The 11,716-nt window shown below is 59.8% G+C and overlaps 1 protein-coding gene across 1 annotated transcript; it reads right to left on the reverse strand.

Annotated features, from left to right (window-relative positions):
* Positions 1-4,710: 4,710 nt before the first annotated feature.
* On the reverse strand, positions 4,711-11,360 carry TPGS1 (tubulin polyglutamylase complex subunit 1). Its single transcript, XM_040240293.1, has 2 exons — positions 10,814-11,360; positions 4,711-5,485 (listed from the first exon to the last, which is right to left on the reverse strand). The coding sequence occupies exons 1-2, from the start codon at positions 11,185-11,187 to the stop codon at positions 4,951-4,953; spliced, it is 909 nt and encodes a 302-aa protein (XP_040096227.1). The 5' UTR covers positions 11,188-11,360; the 3' UTR covers positions 4,711-4,950.
* Positions 11,361-11,716: the final 356 nt, after the last annotated feature.

An 11,716-nucleotide genomic window follows, 5' to 3' on the forward strand; every position in this document is an offset into this window, starting at 1 on the left:
GCGCATGCGCGCCGCCTGCCCCGATCGCGCCTGCGCACCGGCCCGCGGGGCACGCCGGGAAGCGACCCCTCCCCCGGCCGCCGAGCGCGCCGCCGGGAGCCGGGGGCCGCGCGCGCAGGCGCTTTGGCGCTTCCGATCCCCTGGAAGGCCGCCGCCGCCGCGGCTCGGACTAGCTCCGCGGATACCTGTGCGTGGGGCCGCGGGCAGGGCAGCGCTGCGCCGCTCTGCCCGGCCCGCCGCGCTTTTGGGGCCTTTTTGTGACGTTCCGGCGCGGGGCGGGGCTGGGGCGGTGCCGGCGCGAGCCTCAGTTTCCCTACCCGGGACCCGGTCTGGCCGCCTCAGACGCTCGAGCGGGGAGGGTTCTGTCACTCGCAGCCCTCTCCCAACTCGGCGCGCCTTCTGGAGCCTTGACTCGGCACCCGTCCCACCGGAACCCCAGACCAGAGTCCTGACTGAGGCTGCTCCCTGGGCCCGGACGCCCACTCAGATCTGGATGGGAGAGTAGGGATAGGGCGTGGCCTCCATCCCCGCACGTCCGCAGGTGACAGCTCACCATGAGGGTGGGCTTGGCACCCGTGGCCTGTGGTGGCCTCGTGGCGGGGGACGCGGGCTGCCAACAGCTGCACCAACACCTGGGGCAGGGCTGAGCCTCTTCCTTCTCCCAGGTGCCCTGACATCTGGCCCTGGGCTGGTCACCACTGAGGACAGGCAGGTAGACCTGTCTGGGGGAGGAAAACAAAATGTCATCTGTGGGGACGAATGGAGGATTCTGAGAACCTGGGTAGAGTAGCAGCTTCATCAGTACAGGGGGCTGTGCCCTGCACCCTGTGGGACCTGGAGGGGACCCTCGTCTATAAAGTGGGCTGCACACCCTGCTTTGTCTAGTGTTCTAAGTGTTCTCTGTTCCTCCTCCTCTGCCCATAGCATCAACATCATAGCATTGGCATGCGCCAGTTTGTTGATCAGTAGTAATTAGAATGAATTATGATTCTTCCAGAGAAGTTTGCCAACATACACCCCACATCACAGGAGTTTTGGGGTGGGTGGGGGCTCAACTGGAAAATGTAAAGGGTAAAGGGAGGTGCCAGGTTTATGGACCCTCCAGCCAGTCCCCCCTACATGAGGCTGTGTCCCTCCAGGAAAGCCCACACCTTGGACTCTGAAACATCCTGCGGTGGTGGCCAGCTGGGGTTTCTACTTGCCTGTTTTCCAGCCATAGCACCTCCATTTTCCTGTGGAGGTACCCATTTTTAGCCTGCAAGGTTTGAATTGGACTGACTCCTAGCCCTGGCTGCAGAGCTGGGTCATCCAACCAACGTCCTAGGGCCCCTGGCTGCAGTGGTTCATCTGGGGACAGCATGTGACTTGGTCTTTTTCTGGGGACACGATGCTGGGGTGGCTGAGCTGGGAGAACTTGGGCCTGCAGCTAAAGGACCATCTCATCACCACAAGGCCTATGAAAAAATTTGGCCCTCAGGAAAGCTGAGCTGCCTGATGGGAACGTGCTGATGATCCTGTTTGTGCTCTGGATCCAGCCATGCCTGACCTCCCCTTGCAGTAATGCTAGTAATTAAATTATTTCTTTTTTTGTTAAGCCAGTTTGAGTTGAGCCTTCCATCACATGCCATAGAAGAGCCCTGAATTCAAATCTAGGTTCTGCCATACACTTGGAAATGATCCTCAAATGTTAAACCTTCCAGAATTGTGAGATAATGAACTTGTGTTGTTGGGTTTTTCTGGGGTTTTGTTTTTCAAGTACTTTGTTACTGCAGCCACAGCGAATGAATACCCTGGCTTCTGTGAGTGTAGATTCTTCCTCTGGAAAAGTGATTAATTAATTCATGGCCTTCCATAGACATATTCAGGTACAGTAGTGAATAAAATTTATAAAAGCCCCTGCTTTTGGGGAGACAAGAAAGGACAGAAGCAAGTTGTTAACTTCTGGTAGCAGTAATTGTTATGAGGAAATGTAGAGCAGAGTGAGGCATTAGCAATAGGAGTGGAGCAGACAGGTTATTTTGGACGGGGATCATTGAGGGAGGCGCCTCTCCGGAAGTGGCATTTGAGCAGAGACCAGAAAGGAATGAGCCACGTGGTTCTGGAGGAATAGTGTCACAGAAAAAGGAACAGTGTGTACAAAGGCCCGAAGCAGGGACAAGCCAGACCAGCTGGAGACCAGTGTGCCTGGCCCAGTGAGGGGACAGAGGCAAGAATAGATGCTGAGGAGTCTCCCTGCCCAGCCTTCCTGAGTGCTCACTTTGTTCACAGGCCATGTGGTGACCAGATGGCTCCAGGATCCAGGACCAGGTCTTCTCAGCACAGCAGCTCCAGGAAAAGTCCCAGGGCTGTGTGTCTCATTGGCCAGCTGGGACTAACATGCTGTTCCTGAACCACTCACTGAGGCCAGGGTGCCTGGAGCACTGCTGGGCTGGTGGGGATGTGGGCTGGACCAGGGTGGGTAGGAGCAGGCAGGATGAAGCTATAATGTGCAAGCAACAGGATGTAGAGAAGGGCCGGCTGACAGGACAGGGGAGGCACCCAGGCCAAGCCCCAGTCCTGGGTGTGGAGGCTTCCTCTGAGACCACAAACTCTAGAGGAGCCCCAGGACCAGAGAGGCTGTCCGGGGGCTCCATCCTGAATGTGACAGGCCTGGGATGATCTTGGGATGTCCCTGAGGAGATGCCCAGCAGGTGGTTGGCTCTCCAGGGCTGGAGCAGAGCAGAGCTGGGCTTGAGACGTGAATTTGAGACTCCTTGGTGACCAGGCAGTAATTGAAGCTGTGGCCCCGGTGAGATGCCAAGTGAGGAGGAAGCACGAGTAGAGGAGAGGCCCTTAACAGAGCTAAGGACACCTGCCTTCCCCTGGGAAGCTGGGGGAGAGGAGGAGACTTCTGGGGCCTGTGGAGTGTGGAAGGCAGGGAGGCCAGCGCCCACGCTGCTGCGAGGCCAGGTAAGCAGAGTGGCTCAGCTTCCCCAGGTCATGCCTGTAAAGGTCAAGACAGGACTTCTGGACCCAAGATCAGGCATGATGGTGACTCAGGGGAGGCAGTGAGGGAAGGTGGACAGAACAGGGGACATGACCCCAGCTGGCGTGAGCCTTGGCCCAACCCAGGCAGGGCAGGGGAAGTTGGGGGGAGTCAGTTGGCCCTGAAGTGTGACCTGCTCCAGAGGTAGCTTCCCCTGAGGCAAGCCGGCCAGCTTAGACCTATGGCCAGTCCTTCACTGGCCATACCCTGGTGATTCCTTGCTGGCCACGCCCCTGAAAGTCCTCCATTGGTCATCCCCTGGTGGTCACTGGCCACTCCTGTCCCAGAGAGGGTAATAGGGTCTCCTGGGCATGTGGCTCCTTCTCTGCAGTGGGGCAGCTGTGAGCCTCCTTAGCTGGGAAGAGAATCTGGTGGCACCAGTGATGGCTTCTGCATACTGTCCAGCCTTGTTTCTGATGGCTGGTGACAGTTTCTGTCGCCCCCAGGGAACCACAGGTTACTGGTGGCTGCTGGGGCCCAAGAGTAGGCTGTATGCTGTAACAGCTAATGCTTACTGACTGGAGCACCTGCCTGAATCTTCTGGTTATGGAACAAATGACCCCACAAAGAATAACACTCATTCATTTACCCCAGAGCAGGAGCTGCCAGTCAGGTACCTCCAGGTAGCTTGTGCCGCCTCACAGCATGGCCGCTGCATACCATGCCAGCACCCACAGGGGTACCCGTCACCTTTCATGATGACAGGTACATAGAACCAAGTACTGTCACAAAAGCCACCAAGTGCAAGGAGGGGGTGGGGGACTCAGTTTCCATCTCTTTCCTGCCCCTGGAGGGGGTTGGGAGAGTTTGGAAGAGCCAGTGGGAAAAGAAAGGAAGGTGGGGCTGTTACTGGTTTATCAGTTACCGGCCAAGGGCAGGTGCTGGGAAACGAGAAGGCAAGCTGGTTCCTGCCAAAGGTAGCTGGAGAAAGACTTTAGATTCCGTCCTTGTGTGTGGTCTCCCTCAGTCAGAACGGGGGTGGCCTGGGTCCCATTAACAGAGGAAGCTGAGGCTGGACCCGCCTGCACCTGGTCTGGGCTAGCAGTGTGTTTCCTGCAGAGTCCTGGGTCCAGGAAGTGATCCCACTGGTGGGAGGGGGACACCCAGGTGCTTGGTGACTGTCTGGTATGCCTGGATCCTGGATGGGTTTCCCGCCCCTCCCCTCCCACCCCGTGGTGGTAGAGGTGGTGTGGGTGTGGGTGACTGGGGCTTGGGCCCTGTTAGCCCCTTACTGGTGGTGTGACCTCTGCTCCTTTGGGCTTGGGTTTCACCATCTGCCAGATGTGGGCAGTGGTTTACCTTCTGCATAAGAGAGTGGTGAGGCAAGACACTGCAGGCCTTGGACTTGTTGGCTATTTCCGTCATCACCATCATGACTACCGGCCCAGCTGACCTCTTCCCTTGGTGGCTGGGGTAAACGGAGGACCAGAGAGGACCTGCTTCGTCCTGGTGCTCGGGGAGGGACGGCTGGGGGCCACCCGTGCCTCCCAGATCTTGGGGCTGTGGGTCCAAGGCATCTCACTGGATGTCCCAGTGCCCTCCGCTCCCATGAAGCCGAGTGCAGGGGCACCCTGGTTTCTGGGCAGCAGTGGGACTCGCTGGGGCTGGCTGGGGTTTCCCAGAGTGGAGAGCGTTTCCGGGGATGTGTGCTGGGAGTGGACACCGGCGCTCACACACACATCATGTCAGCCTGGGGAACAGACTTTATTTCTGCTCAGGAGTGGAGAACCTTGGTGAATGTGCGGGGAGGGACCCTTACCCCCTCTCCTGCTGAAGGGGGCTGAAGCACCATTCCAGGTGGGAAGCTGGCATGCAGGGACACCCCAGTCCTGGCCCCCGGAAGTGCTCCGCCCAGAAGCAGGTGAGCAGGCCCTGAGGGCCCTGTATGTCCAGGCGGAGGAGGAGGCGGAGGAGGAGGGCGGGGCTCAGCCCACGGGCTTGACCTTAGCGATGAAGAGGGCCGCGGCCTTCTCCAGGAACTCCTCCCGGGTCATGGGGGCGCTGGGTCGTCGGGCCACCAGCGCGCGGTCCATAGCCAGCGCCAGGCTGTCGGGCCCCAGGCGCGAGCCCGCCTCCAGGTAGCGCGCGGGCGCAGTGTCGTCGCTGGCCTGCAGGGCCCCCTCCAGCGTGTCCAGCACGGCCTGGCCCAAGCGGCGGTCAGCCACGGCCAGGCCCGGGTCCTCCAGCAGCCGGTAGAGGGCGCCGGCGCGCGCCACGAACTCCAGCAGCACGAAGCAGGTGAGCATCCCCGCGCGGAACACGGCCAGCGGCACTGCCTCGTGGTCCCGGCACTGGATCTTGCGCAGCAGTGGCGCCACCACCTCCTCGGGGGCCTCTCCGTCGCGGCAGATGCGCTTCAGCAGCTCGCTATACGTGCGCCCGTCCAGCCCCGGCTTCTTCTTGCGTCCGCTGGCGCTCAGGCACTCGTAGGCCACGCCGACGTTGTTGTTGAAGGCCGTCCTGAGGGCGGAGGGGGTTGTCGGCTCGCACTAGAGGCCTGCTCCGGCCCCCCAACCTCAACACACCGGCGCCTCCTGCCTCAGGTCCGTTCCACCAGCTGTGCCCTGACCTGGAGTGCCCTCCCGCAGATTTCCCCACAGCTCCGCCGAGTCTGTGCTCAGCCGTCTGTGTTCAGCATCATGTCTAGGGCAGTATCCTCCCCGACCCCCTAACCCCTTCCCATACTTATCTTCATGGAGTCCTCCTGAGTTCCCTCCCTCCCATCACATCAGATCAGGAGTCTGTCTGAGAGTTCATGTGTCTGGTCACTCATTACAGTCCCAGGGCCCACACCACCACCTAGGAGCTAGAGAAACGGCTGCCAACTCTGCCAGCGGGCTCCTGCCCACGGACTTTCCACCTTAGAGGTGTCACTGGGCAGAACTGTCCCTACCTCTTAACTGAGTTAACTCATTTCACCTGTGCAGGCCCAGAGCCTGTAACCCAGGGTGTGGCTCAAACCCGCTGCTGCTGCTTTGTAAGTTTATCCACAAGTGGCCACATCAACCCGGACACACTGCTTCCTGCCTCCACAGGTCACATCAGGAATGGCCCCAGTGCTGACACTACTTACTGCTTGCCCCACGAAGCCATGAGGTCCCCCCCTGCCGCCCCCCTGGCCATGCCAGGAGCCTCCCAGGTGGTTGTGTGTGCGGGCTTGGGTCAACCTGGGTGCCCAATCCAATTCCCCCCCCTTGACAGCCAACACCCTGCCACAGCTCTAAAGCAAAGGAGAAGTGAGGCTTGAGGCAGCTGATGGCCGGGCCAGGGGTCCCACAGGTAGGGGAACCCCACGGCTCACACTCACCCTTTCTGAGAGCCCGGCTCCACTCGTATCTGTGAGACACGGCATGCCACCCGCCTGTACTGGACAGCATGGGTAGGAGCCTGGTCCACACTGGGCCGGAGCAGGGTGGGGTCCAAGGACAGCCATGCTCACCCAGTGAGCTCCAGGGGTCAAGGCCCCTTACGGAGGAGAAGCCGAAGTGCAGAGGGGAGAGGGCAGGACCTGGGGTCTTGCCCAGCTGTGATTCACTTCTCAGTTCTAGGACAATGTGCTGGGGCTTTAGGGTTAGTGAGAGCACCCTGTGAAGTGTGGGGGTGCCAGACCCTCCCTTTGCACAACTGGCACTGTGTTAACTGCTGCCGCCTCGAAACAACCCCTTGTAGGAGCTTCTGTTGTCAGCTACTTTTCCCAGGACAAGGGTCTCTGGTGGGAGCAAGCCTGGTGGTGATGATGCTGGGGCCAGCTTGGTGGCCATGTAGCAGTTAAGCCCACACCTAGATCATGTCCTAGACTGAGTCAGAAACTGGGAGCGGCTTGGCTGGGTAGTCCCAGCTCAGTCTGCAGCCAGGACCCTGGTGGGGCCCCCTCCCCTGAAGGCTCCCTGTGGAAGCCCCTCCCCAGGGGCAGGGTGAGCATGCTCAGGTTATGGTGCTGGCCCCAAGTGGGTGACAGGCAAGGTAGTGATGCGGGCTGGTCTGGTTTGATGTGCGAGGCAGCTGCCTGAGGTTGTGAATACAGGGAGCTTTCGGGGGCATCTTGGCAGCAGGCTATCCCACCCCCGAGGGCGTGGCCCACTTCCCACTGCTCACCTGCAACCCTGAGTGAGCAGTGCCCTGTTGATTCTGCAGCAGCTGTGAGGCCACTGAGGTTTCAGGTGCCTGTCCCTGTGGCCTGATAGCTCATCCATCAACCACTCAGCTCTGCCTGAAGTCTCCCCCAGGAACCTGGTCAACTAGCCAATTGTTCTGAGTGACTCAATCACCCTGGAGTTGGTCAGTGCTGTTCCTGGCCAGCCTAGACCTGTGCCGGTTCTATCCACTGTGCTGTTTTCCTCATCTGGAAAATAAGGGTTCTAGCCCGTGTCTCAGGATTCTTGGGAGGACAGAGATTAGTTTCTGTGCCTTGTGTGAGGCTGGGGTCCCATGTGTGCGGCTGGGGTCCCATGTGTGCTTGTCACTTGCTGCCATGCAGCCCTGTCCAGGTGCTGTTTACCATGGGCTCCCAGCCTTGTGGGCAGGACGATGCATAGCAGGCAGTGATGGCCCAGGGAGACGAGATCATCAGGGGGAAGACAGAGGAAGGCCCACCCCACCTCGAGGCTCTTCTGGGGGCTCCAGTTGAGAGCGGCCACCCACGTGGTCTGCCATCCTGGGCTCTGGTCCTCAGGCTCCCCCTGTGTCAGCTCCCACATGGAGGAGTTTACAGAGCACGTTGGGCATTTGTTAAAAACCAATTTATGGGTCATGTCACAGAGACGAGGAGACTTTTCCGCTGTAGACAGGGGCTCTCGATGGGGTGACTCTGCCCCTAGGGGACACTAGTGATGATGTCTGGGGGCAGTTTTGTCACCATTGGGTGGGTGGAGGCACAGGAGGCTGCTCAACACCTGCAGGACCCCCTACAGAGTGACCTCCCCCACCCACACAATGTCAGAGAGCCAAGGGGGAGGGGCTCTGGTTCAGTGTTTGAAGAGATGGGGTCCTCTCTTTGCTCACAGCCTTTGCCTTCATACTTGCCCCTCTGAGTCACATGGTGTAAACCAGGGTGGCCCCCCAGCATCTGTAAGTCCCCTCTCCCCAACTGACTCAGGTGTGTGTGAAATGTGTACATCTCAGGACTTCAGAGGTCACATGGTCATGGAATGCAAGGTCTCCTGCAGGGGGGGGGCGGGGGCGCGCAGGTGGTGGACTCCTTTATCTCGGTGTGTCTCATCTGCGGAGATTCTGCCCCCAGGGAACACGGGGTGATGTCTGGGGCATCTGTGCTTGTCATGGGGGAGGGCTCCTGGCATTGAGTTGGGTGGGGAGCAGGGAGGCTGCCCCACACCCTCACAGTACCCAGGACACCCCCACAGAGGATGCTGTGAGCCAAGGACACTAGCCTGGACACTGTGGTGCTTCTGCGTGCTTTCTGGGGTGACAGTGCCTGCAGGGGTTGGCTACTTGCTGCTACTCTCCACATGTGGCATGGCTGCCCTACAGCATCAGCTGTTTGTGCTCTGGGGGCTGGTGGGCTGTTGGCTCCACTGTCTACCAACACGTGTCATTCCTCCACCCCAGCACAGGGGATTTAGGTTGAGTTTGCCCCAAATCTTTCGTGCTGAGGTTTCTCAAGAGCGGCCCCAGGAAACCCCCGCCACGACACAGCATCGGGGCTGCCTGGCCTCAGGTGGACCCACGCCCGGGACCCGCCTGGTCTGGCTTCTGCTTCTGACCTGGCAGCTGAGGTGACCGGGCTTCTGCCTGGGAAGCCACCTCTGAGATCAGGGAGGCCAGGTGCAGCACTAGCCCTGGTCGTTCGCCCAGCCCGCTCCTTTCCCTTGGAGCCTCCCACCAACAGCTCCAGCAGCCCTGCAGCGTGGTGGACAGTGTCATCCCCTCAGCCCCACGCGTGCAATGCAGGTCTGCCCAGGACCTGTGGGTGTGGCCTTGTCTGGAAGTAGGGTCTTTGTGTCATTAGTCAGGATCTGGAGATGAGATGAGCCTTAAACCCAATGTCAACTATCCTTTAAAGACAGACACCAAGGATGAGGGACTTGGCTGGCCAAGGATGTTCACAATACCCTGAAGGGAAAGAAGCTGGAAGGACCTCCCCCAGCAGCCTCAGGGGATGGGGGAGCACAGCCCTGTAGCCCCTAGATTTCTGGCTTTGGCCGCCAGACTGTGGGAGAATACATTTCTGCTGCTTTGAGTCTCGAGCTTGTGGTAATTGCTTACAGCAGCCCCAGGACACCCAGGCAGCCCCTAGGTTCTAAATCCTACACGTCTCACATGCTCTCACCTTGAGGGCCACTGGACATGGGGTGGCCAGCAGCTCACAGGTACTTGTGTGGATTAGGAAAAGTGCTGCAAAAAGCCTTCACGTAGTGACGTCTAGGGGGTGAGTGGCTTGTGCAGTGCTTGACCTGGACAAGGACCTGACGGCCCTGCTGCCGACTTTTCTCCTCTTTGGAATGTGTCCTGGATGCCCCTGTCTTCTGCTTCCCTCCTTTATGTCTATTCTGTCTTCTGACACTTTCCTGTGGGTGCGCTGAGCCTGGGGCTTCTCAGAGTCGGGTCCTGGGCTCTTCTCAGCTCCCCTGAGGCCTCCATAATGCCCCTCTCCCCATGACAACCTCCTGCCCCTGTTACATGTCTCAGCTGCAGACTTGAGTATCCACCTTCCAGCTGCAAGGTTTTCCCAGCACCCGATTAACCAGTGACCTCCCCCCTCACAGACCACCTGGGGCTGCTCCTGAACAACCCCCAGCCACCTGTGCCCCAGCAGAACCCATGCATGCTTGCCAGTCTGCCCCCTACCCCCCACCACCCCAGGCCCCCATCTCCAGGTGCTCCCTTTTCTGGCTGTCACTTCGGACACCCTGCCAGCCCTCCACACCCGGCTCGTCCTGGCCCCTCTGCTCCCCCGCTTGGGGTCTACACGTTGACTCAGGAGGGTGCTCCCAGGCAGGTGGGTGCTGGGCTCAGGCTGAAACGCTCCCTTGCTTGGCTTCCTCCCTTTCCTGGGTTCTCTGGGGACCGCCTCAACATCTGAGTCCAAGCCCACCCACGTCCAGCGGCCACCTTGTCTGGTTGATGCTGCGAGTCAGACGCCTTCTCCCCATTCACCTGACCAGGTCCATTCACTCACCCTTCCCCCAGCTCAGAGCTGTGGGGGGATGGGGTGGGGGAAGGCGCCATTGCCTCCACAGCCCCATGCTTTAGCTCTTCCCCTTCCCCATGGGTCCCACACTACAGCCCCGCAGCCTCCAAACCAGGGCACCTGGTACCTCGTGCCCGCAATACCCTTCCCTATGTGTCACACGGGCCCCTTCCTGGACGCCCCTCCTGCCCGCAGGGGACCTCCCCGTAGAGTAGGGGCCTCCAGTGACTGGTTTGCTCCCCGTCTCCACGACCCAGCCCTGTAAATACTCATTTTTTGATTGAATGGGCAGGGTTCTCCAAGCCGGGAACTCTGCAGCTAGGAGGGACCAAGTCCTGTGTGGGCTCCATGATTTTCAAAAGTGGGGTGGGGTGCACGGGGAAACTCGGCATCTGCAAAGAGGCATCACCAAAGACCAAGTCGACCAGAAGTACCAGCGCCAGCACTCAGCTGGGTGGCCTCGCCGGGACGCTGGAGCCCCGCGCGGTCCGCGCCCCTCCGCGCCAGACGCAGCCGTCTACATTTCCCAGTACGCCCCGCGCTCGTGCATCGGCGCCGAGGGTGGGGAGCCGCGCGGAGCCCGCTGGGAGTTGAAGTCCGGCTGCGGCCCCTACCCGTCCAGGCCCGGCCCAGCCCCGCACCTCTGGGAGTGGTGAGCCAGGCGAAGATGCCACAGTGCGCGGCCCAGGCGCTGCTGCTGCAGCAGGAGCTGTCCCGGAGGCTCCCCGGCGCCGCCGTTTGCAGGAGACCGCAGGCCCATGTTCTCGAAGTAGTGAGCCAGAAAGGCGATGGGCTCCTCCGGTCGCGCCTCCAGCACCTTTAACAGGGCCGCGCGTAGCATCTCCGTCACGCCGACCTGTCGCAGGAAGTCCTCTTCACTCTCGGCCGTCGCCGCCGCTCGGGGCACCCCTGGCCGGTAGCTGTCTGTGAAACTGGTTGCCTGTGCCACCGCCTGCCGCCGCTTCTCCACTGCCGCCATCTTCGCTGAGGGCAGAGGGACCGGAAGCGCTGCCATATCTCACAGTGCGCTGCCGCTTCAGAGCGGCCATCTTGGTTAAGGGCAGAGGGCATCCGAATCTCACTGAGAGACTTATGAAATGACCAGGGCAGGCCACCCTTTTCCCTAGGTTCTAATAGGCACTGTCTCCAGGTTTCCTCTTTATGTGTGTGTTGTGCCCAAGTCGCGAAATCTCCCAATGACCACCAGGGAGCCGATATCCGATGCAAAAGCAAGAGAGTTTTTATTACCAAGCTCGAGCTGGGGCTCCCACCATCACCGATGCAGCGGCTATAGGGAGGAGCCCCGAGCTCTGGGTAACATTGCTTATATAGGGTATTCACGCAGGAAAAATTTGAAAAACGGGAGTTTTCGGGTTGGGGGACGTCTAATTGGTTACCTTCTGTGGAAGGGCTGGCCATGGGTTCTGATTGGTTCTCATTTCCCGGGCTGGCCACGGGTTCTGATTGGTCCGCGGGTGGTGGGGTGAGGTTAAGGGATTTCCGAGAAGCTCTTTCCCAGGAATTTTTACAAAATGGAGTCTTCT

Source organism: Oryx dammah, unplaced genomic scaffold (genome assembly GCF_014754425.2).
Source record: "Oryx dammah isolate SB20612 unplaced genomic scaffold, SCBI_Odam_1.1 HiC_scaffold_5, whole genome shotgun sequence".
Lineage (NCBI taxonomy): Eukaryota > Metazoa > Chordata > Mammalia > Artiodactyla > Bovidae > Oryx > Oryx dammah.